The sequence below is a fragment of the Ambystoma mexicanum genome, chromosome 6p (genome assembly GCF_040938575.1).
Source record: "Ambystoma mexicanum isolate Mex_15411 chromosome 6p, UKY_AmexF1_1, whole genome shotgun sequence".
NCBI classification, from domain to species: domain Eukaryota; kingdom Metazoa; phylum Chordata; class Amphibia; order Caudata; family Ambystomatidae; genus Ambystoma; species Ambystoma mexicanum.
In genome coordinates, this window is record NC_090935.1 from 25,297,276 (window position 1) to 25,312,984 (window position 15,709).

Below are 15,709 nucleotides of genomic sequence, written 5' to 3' on the forward strand. Positions count from 1 at the left end.
ACTAACTAGGACAGTAATGGCATTTATATCACTAGTACACTTAGTAGATTCTGAGGTTTGTAGAAAGGAAAGGTTAAGGGAACGAAAAAGGTTAAACAGGTTCTCGGAGCAAGCGAGCACTTAAATCTCCCAATGAAGTCTAGACATAAACCTGCCCCAGCAATAATAGTTAAAAACCAAGTTATCACCTTTGAGGGACAGTAAATAGCATAGTCAAATGGGCTAGAAGAGTCTGCAGGGAGCCAGGACAGCCAAAGGCAATTGGAGCACAGTCTATAGAGCTGAGGCACGGTTAGGGAGAATTCTCCTTCTAGGGCTAATTTCCCTCACCTACTGAGTCCCCCCCAGCAGCTTTGCTGGATTTCTGGAGTTTATTTTTTCCACCTGGTAAGAGTGTAAATCCTTTTTCCACTTTTACATGTGTTTTGGTCTATGTGTTTTTACTCATTGTGTGATCTTGGGCACTGGAGCACACCACTCCAGGTGCCCCTGTTCTTGTATGGGTTACACAGCACCTTTAGTGCAGTAACCCAGGGTTGTCTTTAAGACTTCCCTCTGACTCCATTTTGCTGGGGCCGACTACTGTCCCCCAGAGAAAGGTAAAGTTGCCATTTACTTTACATAGTCATTTTTTACCACAGTGTAATGACATTGTCAGAATACCTGTAAGTGTGCAGAATAACGTACCTGGGAGGATCCTGTTGGGTAATGACCTTAAATCTCTTGGAGTTGTGTCTAGTACCCCCAGTCCCCCAAGTAGAAGGAAGCAGGAGCTCACAAGGTCTGCAAGGGAGAGAACCTTAAGAGGCTCTCCTGGGGACATGATAGAGGAAGCTATCACCCCAAGTCCACAGGACGGACTTACTGCCATTGCAGGGCAAGAAAAGACAAAAGGGAAACCTAAGTCTGCCAGCAAGAAACCAGCAAGCACTCCTGTGTCCAGGAGGACATCTCCAAGACTGTCCAAAGTCACACCTGTTTGGACAAACTAGATACTGAGGAATCAGATCTAGAAGAGGATCCTACCTTGGTAGGAGCTCTTGACCCTGTTGACCATCCTGAGCTGCAGTCTTTACTGGCAGAACCCAAAAGGGAGGATTTCAGCAAGGGACAAAGAGAGTGTCCTACCTTGGAAGGTCTTCACCAACAGGCCACTTCTCAGCTCAGTGGGACTGAGCCTGGGCAGCATAGGTTGCACTGGTAGGACGGCCTCCTCTACAGTGAACCAACTGAGTCAACCCCTGGAGACTACAAAAGACTGGTAGTACCTCTAGTGAACCGACTCCAGATGGGTACAGAAGTAGACAAATTCTGCAGAAGCTGCCACACTTGCCAAACCTCTGGCAATAGTGGGTCCAAGAATGTGGCACCCTTAGTGCCTCTCCCAGTGGTGAGAGTTCCTTTTGAGAGGGTGGGGATTGACATTGTTGGTCCTCTTGACCCTCCCACATCTTCAGGCAACAGGTTTATCCTGGTTGTAATGGACCATGCCACTAGATTTCCTGAGGCCATACCTATGAGGACTGTTACGGCTCCAGCTGTGGCTAAGGCCCTACTTGGTATTTTTACCAGAGTAGGTTTTCCTAAGGAGGTGATATCTGACAGGGGATCAACTTATGTCCCACTACATGCAAACCATGTGGAAAACCTGTGGAGTTACCTACAAGTTCTCAACTGCCTACCACCCCCAAACCAATGGGCTGGTAGAGAGGTTTAACAGAACTATGAAGAGCATGATAGGTGCTTTAGATGAACCCCTTAGAAAAAAGTAGGACCTTCTACTGCCATGCCTTCTCTTTGCTTGTAGAGAAGTCCCTCAGGAAGGAGTGTGATTTAGTCCCTTCGAACTTCTCTATAGCCATCCAGTCCCTGATTAAGGAGGGGTTGGAGAGTGCTCCTTCCCCCAAGCCTGTCAGAGTGACTGACTATGTGATAGGTCTCCGGAGAAGAATGTCACGCATGATGGTAGAGGCAAGTGATAACTTGAGGGCTGGTCAAGCTCTGGGCAAGCATTGGCATGACCCGAAGGCTAACATGGTTGAGTTTACTTAAGATGAGCTTGTTCTTGTTATGCTCCCCACAAGGCAGAGGGCCTTGCAGGACAAATGGATAGGACCCTTCAAGGTTGTGGGTAAACTTGGAGAGGTGAACTATCTGGTGGGCTTAGGCAAACCTAAGGAGGCTCCCAGAGTCTTTCACACCAACCGTTTAAAGGCTTATGTCTCTAGATCTGACATAGGAGCTCTGCTTCTAGCTTCAGCTCAGGAGGAGAGTGAACCTCTGCCTGACCTCCTCAGAGGCCTACCTTTAGATGAGCAAGTGGAAGGAGTTAATCTCTCTTCCAGTCTCACATCTGACCAGCAGGATGAGTGCAAGTTACTGTTAAATCAGTTTGCCTCCCTGTTCTCACTTTCACCAGGCTTGACCCCTTGGGGCCAGCATGACATACACAATGGTGACTGTTTACCTGTCAAAAGCAGAGGGTACAGATTGTCAGACAATATCAGATCCCACATAAGGAATGAGGTCAACAAGATGCTTGAACTTGGGGTTATAGAGCCCTCTACTAGCCCATGGTCTAGCCCAGTTGTACTTGTACCAAAGGCAGGATCCAAGGAGTTGAGATTATGCAGGGACTATAGAGCTCTAAATGCAGTCACCACGACTGATGCCCATCCTTTGCCTAGGACAGATGAGCTGGTGGACAAACTTAGTGCAGCCAAGTACCTCAGCACATTTGACCTAATTGGCAAGTAGCCCTGACAGACCATGCCAAGGAGAAAACTGCATTCTCTACTCCAGCTGGCCTCTACCAATTCAAGGTGATGCCTTTTGGATTAAAGAATGCACCTGCTACATTTCAGAGGATGGTCAATCAAGTTCTGAATGGGATGGAGGACTTCTGCATGACATACTTGGATGACATTGCAGTGTTCAGCCCTACATGGAAAGAACATATTGAACCCCTAGGTTATGTATTGCAGGCTCTGGAACAGGCCCATCTGACCATAAAGGCAAGCAAATGTCAAATTGGTCAGAGTTCAGTAGTCTACCTTGGGCATGAGGTAGGAGGAGGTGAGATAAGGCCATTGCCTAGCAAAGTACAAGCTGTACAAAACTGGGCCACCACTACTACTCAAACCCAAGTAAGAGCCTTCCTAGGTTTTACGGGGTACTATAGGAACTTCATAGAGAACTATGGGACCATAGCTTCTCCCTTGAATGTCATCTCCTCTCCCAAAGTTCCTAGAAAGGTCAGGTGGAATGAGGAGTGCAATCAAGCCTATGAAGGTCTAAAGAAAGCCCTTTGTCAAGCTCCAGTCCTAAGAGCTCCCGACTACCACCAACTCTTCATTGTACAAACTGATGCTTCTAATGTAGGTATAGGTGCAGTCCTTAGTCAACTGGATGACAAAGGTAGGGAACACCCCATTTGTTTCACCAGCCGGAAGTTAAAGTATCCTGAAACAAGGTGGGCAACAATAGAAAGAGAATGCTTTGCTATTGTGTGGTCACTGAAGAGGTTTAGATCATACTTGTATGGATCTACCTTCATCATTCAGACTGACCACCAACCCTTGAGATGGCTGATGCAAACGAAAGGGGAAAACCCAAAATTACTCAGATGGTCAATCTGCCTGCAAGGATTTGATTTTCTATTGAGCACAGAGCAGGAAGTCACCACCAAAATGCTGATGGTCTCTCTAGGATGTTTGTAACCGACTAGAGGTATGAGATCCATCCAGGAGTGGATTAAATCCTCCTGTCCCTTAGTCTGGGGGCGAGTGTTAGGGAGAATTCTAGGGCTAATTTCCCTCACCTAGGGAGTCCCCCAGCAGCTTTGTTGGATTTCTGGAGTTTATTTTTTCCACCTGGTAAGAGTGTACATCCATTTTCCACTCTTACATGTGTTTTGGCCTATGTGTTCTACTCATTGTGTGATCTTGGGCACTGGAGCACACCACTCCAGGTGCCCCTGTTCTTGTATGGGTTACACAGCACCTTTAGTGCAGTAACCCAGGGTTGTCTTTTAGACTTCCCTCTGACTCCATTTCGCTGGGGCTGACTACTGTCCCCCAGAGAATGGTAAAGTTGCCATTTACTTTACATAGTCATTTTTTACCACAGACCCAGTACACCCCATCTTACATGGAGTACTGGAAAGGGCTAATCTGTACCCTTTTCTGTCTGTACCTCCCTGAGCATTGTTTCGCTCTTAACATTTAGACTTGGCTGGTGGCAGTGGTATCTACCCTAACTTTTCTACCGCGATTATATTAGATAAACGCAATACTTTTCTTGGCTATTATATTAGCCTCGAACATAAACCCGCTTGACCAAATCGTCTTTCTTTTGGCTCCGGTTGGGTTTATTAGCCATTTCGTTTGTTAAAGTCCTTCTTGTGTTTTACTTTGCGCAGCAAACTAGGTTCGCCTTCTTTGTTCACCGTCTTTTGACGGGCTTCTGCAGAGAAGCCCTCCTCCAGGCGTCTGGGTGTCTAGGTGGGCTGAATGTGAGGGAGAGGTGTAGTCACCCCCTGCACAGGGTATCCTAGGAAACCCAAGTCGCACCTTGCCATGATTGGCTGAGGTGGTTGTCCCGGCTGGACAATCCCCCTGCTGCGTGATTGACAGCCAGGCTGTGTGAATGGGGGTTTTGCGCATAAAAGGCAGGTCTCTTGGGCTAGAAGTCAGAGTCGCCTCTGGAACTACAAGGAACCGAAGAGAAGCGGAGAAAACGAAGGCTGCTACAACCAACACGTCCCGGTGAAGCCCTGCTGCAGTCCTGAGCTATCTACCCTTCGACGACTAAGAGGAGATCCAGTCCGGAGTCTTCTTCCCTTGAGCCTGGTGGGGATAACCAGCTCATCATCTTCAGCCAGAGATCTCCGCCGTGGTCGAAATCGCTGCACACTGCTGTAGTGGTCCGGATAGCCACCTGCTGAGCCTCTCCTGTTTTTAAGGAGCGCACCTTTTTTTTGTTGTCGCTGCTGCCGGCTTCATCCCTGTGTGGTGCAGACCCCTTCAGACGTCCTCCTTCACAACGAAGCTCCAGGAATCATGGGTCTGTGGGAAACCAACAGGAACAACTGCCAGGGCAGCAGCTGCATCGTTGGAATAAGGTACTGTGCTCTACTCGAAGAAACTGGGTGAATCAATTTTTCTTCATCCTCAAGGCTCGCCCTTGTCTTCCCTCCTTCTTATAACGTTTGCTTCCGAACATTGACAATATCAAAGTACTCTTGGCTACACTGAATCGTGAACTGTCTAACGGTGTGATCTTCGGCAACAGGTCTCTGGTGTCACTTAACCCTGGCTCCGACCCTTTGACTTTTGAACTCCTGTTTCTGAGTGTTTCTCGATACTGTCTGACTAAACTAAATATTGCCTGTGATTTTTGCTTCCAACTCCCTCTGGGTATCTCAGGCGCCAAGTGTGTCTTTGCCCCGGTAGCATTTCATGTCATGGATATGCGTTTATTGAGTAGACCGAGCTGTCAAAAAGTGATCGCAACCGTATCCGCGGTATCGTGTTTTGTTCGTAACACTGGTTCATTCAAACACAGGGTACTTACCTCGAGACATACTGTACAAAGTGAATTGGTTAGTTGTAGTATATTTAAAGTGTGGTTTTGTTTAAAGTTTAATAGAGGTGTTGTGTTTATAACTGATGGTTTAAAAGTAAACGTACTTCTATTTTTTACCTGAAATCTTGAGTCAGTGTTTGCTTGAGTCACAGTAATTGTGGTCCCTTTGTATAATCTCTGCTACTGCTCATATACTCTTGAGATAAGCCTGGTTGCTCTGCTACTGCTACCACTATAACTTAGTAGTACGGGCTTGTACCAAATGTAAAACTTGTATTGCCACCTGTGGTCTTAATTGTGTGTAGTGGTCCCTAAGGGCACTGAACAGGATTCTGCCTAACAGGCACTTCTTAGATAACCAAGTCTTGCACAAAGTTAGAGAGCTGGATGAAGAAAAGTCATGGTAGGATCATAAGCTGTTACACTTGTGAAGGGTAGAGCTCAGATCAACTCTAGCAAAGTAGCTACTGCAAATCTCCACAGAGAAGAGCAAAGCTAAAGACACTGAGGTAAGTACCCCAAGGCAGAACAGTACCTTTGGTTAGAAGAGTGGTCCAGTTAGCTTCGGTCTGGTTGCAGTGATGTAGAACCTGGGTTCCTGGGACTCGGTTGTGGGGACAAGCGAGAGGACGTCTGGAGGACTCCTGCGCAGCAATTCAGAGGTCGGCGGCTGCAACGGGCTATTTTCAGATCAGCAGCAATTGCAGGTTTCAGCGCTCGGTAAACAGCACCACCACGAATCTTGGACAGCGGTTGGGCTTCCTTCACTCCTTGAGTCCTGCACTCTGGTAGTTCTGCTTCTGGAGGGTCCTGGGGCGACTCCTGGAGCTTCTGGCCGGTTTGCAGACATTGCACTCGACTACGGATTGCTCGACCCAGGGCACTCGGTGCCTGCAGCAGCAAAGAAGTAAAGCCAGTCGGGGAAGATGGTCCAGTGGTTTTAGTCTTGGGGTTAGTTGGGCCCACTAACCCAAGGAAAGAAGTTGTCACTTCTGGAGCTTCTCTCGATCAGAAAAAAGGAGTTTCAGCACAGACGCAGTGATTCACTGGGCAATTCAAAAAGGTCCAGGAGGATGCAGCTAGCTTTGTTCACGGTTTCTTCGTTGGGTTGTTCTTCCCCGTGGTCGACTGTCTTCAGTCCCAAAACCCTCTCGATTTAAGCAGGTTTCTCCCATTCATGCACAGCCTAGGCTGTCACTCAAACAGCAGGGTGGCTGTCCGCGAGTCAGCCCATCAGGACTGGGTGCATTCAGGCATTCCTAAAAACAAAGGACAGGGGAGTTTCGGAAACCTCTCTCACTTCCTGCCCTTCCAAACACAATGGAGCCAGAGGCGGGTTTCAGTACTGAAGCCTGCCAAAGGTAAAACGAACAAAGGGCTCAAACCTGGCTTGGTGTGAAGAGTAAACCCCAAGAAAGACCTCAGAAAAAGAAAATGGTGAAAAAGGACGACGGGGGACATTTTGTCAAAATGGTCACCAATCGGTGCTATACTGCAGCTGAGGATTCAGCCTGTGGGAGAAAAGCACAATGGTAGGAGCATTAAACCACTGCCACCAGCCATTTAAAATAGTGAGGGAAACATAAAAAATGTTACATGAGAATTTAGGATAAGGGGCTTCTAGGTAACACCGCAGCACTCCACAGTAGATGGGGTGTGCTGGACCTGCAAAGAGAAAAGGTAAGTCAATTTCACTTCACTATTCTTGCAAAAAGTAGTTCACACAAAGAAAGGTATTTAAACCTTAAACGTGCTGTGTGTCACCATACAAAAGGTGGAGGCCTATGGAGTTTGTCAGACTCCAAAAACAAAGGAAACACATTATCCAAATCAGATCGAAATACATGAGAGTGAGAAATAGGGCTCACTCTGCGCAGGGTTAAAATTAAAACATCCTAAAGTCCAGCAAAAGAGCTGGGGGTCTCTAAGGTTGAAGGGAATTGGCACAGAAATGAACATTCTTCCCAACAGTCCCCCACCTCAGTTGTAGGTCCAGCTGTCTCAAACGGGTTTGCCCGGACAGTTTGACAAAGGGGTTGCCTGCCTCCCCGTAGATGCAATTACCTGTTCTGCCACCCTAATCTGCTCATCTAATTGTATGACTTTTTGTAAGTAGGAATCCATATTCCCTACCCACCCCCCCCCTTCGGACCCTGTGACACCCTGTGTGTCCCCTCTAGTGATGCCACCATATTCACTAATGGGTATTTTTCCTTGTCCCTTGTTTTCATTAATTTTTTTGGGACCCTGGGTAGGCAAGAGGCAAGTGGTAGCTTTCCGTTTGACCATGCTTAGCATCCTAATAGGCCCCAGCCACACAGTAGATCTACTTATCACTCCTGAGGTCACCATAATTTAACACCAGGTGAGGGCGGAGGGATGGGGTGGGACTAATAATCAGTTCAGATGTTGGTCTGGAAAACACCTATTAATAATTCATATATTTGAGTAAAAATGTTAAGGCAGTAAATCACAATGAATTACAATTGATGATGGATAAAAAATAGTGTTAAGATCAGCTAGTAATAAGTAAATTGATAACAAATAATTACAAGGCAAATAGAGATGGTCAGCCAATGGATTCATCAGATAGATTGGAAAGCTACTCCAATAAATAGCCAACCTGAGTTAACAGTAACTGTTCAGGTTCTTCAGTGTTAACTTCCTCTATAGAAATGGAGGGAGCAGTACGGCAAGAGGCCCAATCTCAAATTTTAGGTTCGCAAAATATGGCCCCAGATCACAATCCCTGATTAGCCACCAGGTACCCACACTGAGGTAGAGCACACTCGCAGGCCTCAGGAGCCTCCCCAGTGGCTAATCAGAGTGTCAATATAACTGTTAAGGTCAGCAAAATAACAAGACTCTGGACTCCTAAATAAGGACACTACGCTACACCTCTCCCCTATCCTAAAAATCTTCTAAAACAGATATCCATAAAAATGAATCAAAGGATGACCACGACTAACACGCAATCTGCAAAAAAGTTCATCAAAAAGGAGGGAAAAAAAAAAGAAGAATCATTAGTTGGGATTTCCGAGACAATAGATGCCTTGGAGGAACGCCTGATTGACTCATGGGGCTGCCATAACCCGACTCCCTGCCCTGCAGCAATTATTACACCTGGAGCGTGTCCCTGACTTGAAGGCACTATCAAACCCCCAAAGAATGTCATGCTGGGAGCATGAAAATTCCACTGCTTTCCATTTGCCACTTGTCTCAGTTGCACGTACTGCAATCCACAGTCACAGTCCACAGTCCCAGGGCCCCACAGGAGAGCACCACTCACAGCTCAGGGTTTTACCAGGAATAATTCAGTCTAATCCTCAAGGGGGGATATATTGTGTTGCCTAGTCCTTTCAAGGTAAGAGTTCTTTACAACTGAACGTGAGGAGGCAGGCAGACCTCGGGAAAATAGCAGGAGACAACGCTCGCAGCCGGATAGTAATTATTATCAATTAGCGATTGTGCGAAAATCCTGCCGTAACACTGTCAGAAGCGGGAGAGAGTAACGGTAAAGCGAAGGCGGAACTGAGAGCACTGGCATCACTTGCAGCAGCGTGGAGGAAAGAAGTAAAACAGACAAACCAACAGCACGCCATCGCTCTGCAAACCAGGAGGACAAGATGTTATTCAGCTGATAAGTTACTGGATTACTTCCCTGGCTCCATTGCCGTCCTTCGCCGCAGCTTTGCTGTGAGGGCGATTTCGAAGTGAAAGAAGACGCAATGCAGGCGTGTAAACTCAGCCCCTCCTCTTCCTCCTCACAGCGCTCCCAAGGACTGCAGGGACTGTCCTTTGCCGCCGGAATAAATTACCAAGTGTTACAAAAGTTATTACTTACCTTCAAGTTGCTGGTTGCTCCTTTAAAAAGTATCGAAATTGCGTTACTTACTTTGAATTGTGTTTCACATCCTAAAAAGTAATACATGTTGTTACTGTTTTATCATTTCTTAACTAAATGAGTGAAAAAGCGTACAAACAGGGTTTACCTACCGTGGCATTCTTAAAGTGTCCCAAATGGTTTTGCTTTCCTTGATCTGCTTATACAGAGCTAAAACAGTTTAGAAGTTAATACTTGCCTTGGAGTTGCTTGAAGCCCCTCTTAAAAGTATATGGTTCCTTACTTACCATGAATAGCTGTTGCTCTTCTAAACTTGTAATCCTGGGTTGTGCCTCCCCTGAAACTTTTGGGAGCATTTCCAAATCAGTCATAGGTTCCATTACTTACCTTGAAAGACCTTGCCTCTTTGGGGTTTGCTTTCCTTGAATTGCTTAGTGAATTCAGAAAGAGTTATTGAGTGTTCATACTTACCATTGAGTAGCTTAAGGCCCCTCCAGAAAGTGAGTTGAGATACTAGCTCTGAACTAAGCTCTAAAATGTAATGTTGCAAGGAGTACACTGGTAACAGGGTTGGTTTATTATGTGATTTCATAACTGAGTGTCACTGCATGGCTGACCGGGTCAACTACCCTTGAAATGCTGCTTGTATTATAAAGATATATCTAACCTGGTCTCATTCCCCAAGAACAGTAGATTACTATCCTGAATGTATAACCTTAGATTTGACTCACCTTGACTTGCTTCTTGCTCCTCTAAATAAGGTTGTACCCTGGTGTGCATACCAGAGGTATGGAATTGGTTTTTATTATTGCGGTTATATGATAGTACTTACTTAACCCAGATCTAACTGGGCCTACTTTTATTTAAAGAAAACCTTTATTTTTACAATACATAGTGTTTCAGTGGACCATGTGTATGCTACAATTTCTTTGTACCAAGGTACAGCACCCTCTCCCTCCCCAGATAAGCCTGGCTGCTCCGTCTACACTACCTCATTCCCAGGTGGTACAGCCTTATACTAAGAGTGGATTAGGTACTTTCTCAGATGTATGGTATTCTGAAGCCCTTAGTTGGACTTTACAATAAGTGTCCTAACAGCAAGCATTGGCTTGTGTATAAGTATAAGGCATTGTTATTAGATGCCCTGGTACTCACACCATTGTGCACCGGCTACCAACAATGGCCAGTTAATACCACTATTGAAATGCCTTTCCCATGCCTACATAAAAGCCCAAACTGTTGGCATTGCAATGCTTGTTTTTATGTCTTTAGGGAAAGCAGGCCCACGTGACCATTGCAGTCCCTTTTTCCTTTTGGAAAACCATGTGAGGGGGTGTGGGCAGTTAGGCTCCAGGGTACCGCTAGCCGTCACCCCTGTGTTCCAGCATGGACAGGACCATTAATGGCCGTGAACTCCCCTCCCCCCTCGCTAGGGCCTACCTCTAGGTTACCAGCCCTGTTTGCCGCCAAATGCGGGGCGGTGATAGCTACAGATGTGGGTTTAATCAGAAGAAAGGTACGTTTGGTGCTTCTGATGGCCAATCCAGCTGTCAGGTGAGCCACTACAATTCTACGGTCCTGCATACCCAAAAAAGCATATACCTGGCCGCAACACATTAGCCATTCTAGCCGTATTATAGTATGCCTTTTATTTTATAAACCTGTTTATTTGACCTTAACTAGACATTCCTCATTTCTTCCCTGTATTAGCATTGTGATGACTTTCTTCATTCCAGTGATGTGGACTGCGCCCCCCCCCCTCTTTTTGGTAATCGCAAAGGTGGCAGGCTGTAGCCGATTTCTACTTCAAGTACAGGGGCTTCACACAATACTTTTCCCCCTCCAGTGTTCTGTAATCACAAGCAGCCTCTGCTGCAAAGACTTGAAGGAAAACAGCCATACTCACTGGAGGACCCTCTGCAGGGGTAGTGGGAGCAGCTCCTCCAGCTTCAGGCCCTGGAACTCCAGCCGGCCCTCCTGCAGCCTCTTGAAGCGAGCAAAGGACTTATTCTTCTTCACCTGAATCTGATCAAAGAAGCAAGGAAAGGAATGAGACCGCAAGACAAGGAGGACCTCCTAACACGCCAGGGCACATCCCTCACTGATCCTGTAAAGCCCATAAACAAGTCCCGTCTGAGCCTTGTAGCTTATTCTTTTCACTGTGCTTCATTCACAAACCTTAAATAGCTTCTGCCACACAATAGTGCAAAACACCAGGCAACCAACAGCACGCCCTCAGATGAGCTGCGAGGCTTGAAAGTCCTCCTGGCCCACTGGGCAATGCAGGAACCACCATCCTCTGAACTCTTTTGCATGGGCAGACGTGCACAGATTTGCAACAGTCCTAGACCATCCAACATGTAACCAAACTACTAACTACTTCATAGACCGTTTGAGAGAATGGCGTAGGCACCGACATGGGCAACATACAAGCATACCCAGGCCTCTTTCTGCTGCATGGATGGGAGCAGAGTGGGACGGGTATGCCCAGATGTGGGTCCCAATCTTTCCATGCATAGAGATCCAAGCTACACTTCACTCAGTCTGAAACATGTCTGGGCGTGCTTGTCGTCCCGTACAGAATGGATGCCACCAACTAGTTTTGGGATGGGACCAAGCCTGATTTGAGTACGGTATTTCTCCTTTCTGTAATGGCTTGGCAGGCTGAAGTATGCTAGAGGTTTAGATGAATTTAAAACTCTTCAGAAAATCACTATTTGTTTTGCCCAAGACATCTAGAGTGGTACAGGCATGCCCAGATGTCGGTCATGGGCCGGCTGGTCCCAGAGAAAAGCTACACCTCACTGATGACGCTCAATGAGGCTGAACATTCCAGGCGTTGCCTGCGGTCTCATGAACAAGAGATGTGACCTAGCAGGTCGGGCTGGACTACCGTTCTGGTTGGGACCAAGACTGACCTGCATATGGTGTTTTCCCCTTTCTATAATGGCTTACCAGGGAGACAACAGATTGTCTGGTGGCAGAGATTAGAATGTATTCAAAACTTTCCAGCCATCCCTTTAATTCCAGACCCCTCTCGCCCGTGATCACCAGCAATGCTTGTATCACGAACATCCCAGTCACATGCAACATGCCCTACGATGATCTAAGCAAGGTACATTTATAGCGTGCATCGCCACGTACACAAAAGCAACAGCGGTCTAAAAGTAGGTATAAAACTAAAGAACCAGCAAAACAACTCTGTAATCCCACCAATCAGAGGGGAGAGGGCCCTGGACTGAAAGCCAAAAATCCTCCTTTCCACTTAGAACTTGCTTTAGGACCAACCATCAGACGTTAACTCCCTGATGAGACTGATTCGGGTGGGGGCAGGTGGGCTGATTCGATCACATAGCTTGGCGGTTTCGGATGAGGCATTCTTTTTAAAACTTGCTCCCTGGCTACCAGACATGCCAAGCTTTAAGGCTTCCAGTGTTACAGGTATCCTGGCCACCCATTTTAAAATCGATTGTAGCAGCACCTCCAAACTTAATTAAAGAGAGTAGTGCGGGACACCTTCTTCCCCCCATCTTAATGGATTTTGGGTATTCATCCCATAGTAAAATAGAGACCGGTCGCAGTGAAACCCTAATTTCTTCACTTTTTGGGTGCACTAATTTTTTACTGCATGCCCGCCTCTTGTGTAACAGCACAGAAAATGGATGCCCTATTGTTTAAGACCCGACTGTGTGCTTCACCGTTCATTTGGCCACCTTTCTCCCTGGCAGGTGCTGCGTGTGGCATATATGAACATCCTCTTGGCAGAGCCCTGAACATTGCCTTTTCTACGCTAAAGTCTGCCTTAGGCTGGGTAGGGACTGCAGACAGTCCCAAGGCAAATCTTAAACACTCTAAGGTCATGGCTGTACCTGAGCTGTTTGTTCATGATTGGGCAGCTGACCCGAGTTGGACTTTGGTAAGTCCACTGATAGGTGGGATAGTAGTGCCCACTCCCCCCACACACCCACCCACCCAAGCCTAAGATTTTGTTCACCTGGACGGATCTAATCCATTCTTCACCTGACTACTACAGCCAGCAATCAGCACAAGAGCAGCAGAGGGACGCTGGAAGTCTACTGCTGGGACCATCATTGCCCAAGCCATCTACTGCCAGGTGAAGCTCTGATCTAAGTCCCACAAGGAAGATGAGCTATGAGACCCCTCTTCGCATGGTGGATGTTAGCCACAGGCACACCACTCTGCCCCCAATGCATGATCCTAGGGGGCCAAATCAGGGTAGTCTCCTGAAACACAGAAGTCGCCCATGCAGGGATCTGCAGAGTGGTGTGCCTGTGGCCAACATCCACCACGCGAAGAGGGGTCTCATAGCGCATCTTCCTTGTGGGACTTTGACACTGCTGCTCTGCATGAAGAAGATTAGAGGAGTCCTGCTTAAGCCTGACTCAAGAGTCGCAATGCTTGCAAACCCTGTACAAGGTCACTCGGAATGCTCATCGCATTCTGAGCAATCTCCATCATCATGGAATCATCAGCAGAAGCTCAGCATCTTCGTCCCGAGTTCAGTCTGCTGATCTTAAGAATCCTTAGGTCGCCAGTGGAGACTTGAACTGCTGATATATGGGACCACCCTGCCAAAGTTGGCATTCATACAACCCACTGCACTGACGACCCATGGACCTCCAATGCTGGAACCTATGTTGGGAGCACCTGTCCCAAACTGGCCCAACTTGCCTTCCCATTCTTGTTCTTTCTGATCGGGGAATAATGAGCTGGCTTTGGGGGAGCAGATTTGTTTTCAATGGTCCACTCTTGTGACACGATGAGTTTAATAAATTAAAGTATGGAATAAGTTACTTACCTGTAACTGTTGTTCTCCAGCATGGGTCTGGCATGGATTCACATGCTCATGAATATTCCCCGTCGTCAGGCTGGGAATCCTCGGTAAAAGAAAAAACGGTTTCATTTTCATTCATAAACTGTCTTTCTCCTATAAACCAATCACTGCGCTCTGGGTCATACTGCCCCCAGCCAATGACTGCCCTCTCCCTAAGCCCCTCACCTGCCAGCCATCTTCACATTTGGTAGCACGTAAAGTGGCAGTATGACCAAGAAGAGCCGCAGAGGGGCAGGAGGGAGGGTTTGCATGTGAATCCATGCCAGACCCATGAGAACAGTTACAGGTAAGTAACGTGTTTCTTCTTCCGCACATGCTCATGAATAAGGAATATACAGCAGTACATAAATACAAAACACAGGACGTGGCAAGGCTCAACAGAAGCAATTACTCTTACCTACTCACCAGGCTCACCTTCAAGCGAACAGGTTGTGTAGCACTGCTTGGCCAACCCTGAACTCCTCTCTGGAATCCCTGTCGACGCAGTAAAATTTCGTGAAGGTGTGCATGGACTTCCACGTAGCAACCCTGCAGATGTCCAGCAGGGGCACACCAAACAGGTACGCTGTCATTGCGATTGCTCTGGTAGAAAGGGCTCTCGGACAGCCAGGAAACTGTCGGTTTGCCACAATGAGTGATGCAGCCAGAGAGCCACCTGGAGATGGAAGCCTTGGGCAAGGCCTTCCCATGGTTTACAGGACGCAAGTTCAAAAAAGCTGTGAAGTGTTCCGGATACTCTTTGTGCGGGCCACATAAAACGTCAGCGCTCGAGCTACATCCAACAAGTGCAAAGTTCTTTCGGCCAGCGACGAAGGCATCGGAAAAAACACAGGTAACACCAAAGGTTTGTTGAGATGAAATTCTGACAGAACCTTGGGCATGAAGGAGGGGTGGGTCTGCAGCACCACCCTCGTCTCAAAGAAAGTCAAGTAAGTCTGCTTGCAGGACAGAGCCTGGATCTCACCTACTCTCCTGGCAGGTGAAGGCCACGAGGAAAGCTGTCTTCCAAGACAGGAACTTAAGCGGAGCTTGATGCATCGGCTGGAATGGGGCCCCCATGAGCCTAGTCAGCACCATGTTGAGTTCCCACGCCAGGGCAAGCGCCTTCAACGGCGGAAACAAACTGAACAGTCCTTTGATGAATTCCTTCACCAGACGGTGCCACCAAAGTGAAGACCGTCCCGGAGACTGGGAGATAGCTGTCAGATGCACCTTGATGGAGTCATGCTCCAGCCCAGACTTAGCCAACAACAAGTATGGAAGGACTTGGGGGGCCGTGACCCTCAAGGGGTTAATCTTCTGCGACCTGCACCAAGTCGCAAAACGCTTCCATTTGTGTCCATAACATTTCAGAATCGACAAAGCCCTGGCCCTGGCGAGGACCTCCCTGCAGTCAGCCAGAAGTGCTGCAGGAAGGTTCAGGG

The 15,709-nt window shown here is 47.4% G+C and overlaps 1 protein-coding gene across 1 annotated transcript in view; it reads right to left on the reverse strand.

The window, feature by feature from the left end:
* The window catches only part of ARHGEF39 (Rho guanine nucleotide exchange factor 39), a 158,801-nt gene that overhangs the window by 65,640 nt on the left and 77,452 nt on the right, over window positions 1-15,709 (reverse strand). The window contains exon 6 of the mRNA XM_069626671.1: window positions 11,337-11,455. Within this exon, the coding sequence (XP_069482772.1) occupies window positions 11,337-11,455 (119 nt within the window). The remainder of the gene's footprint in view (window positions 1-11,336; window positions 11,456-15,709) is intronic.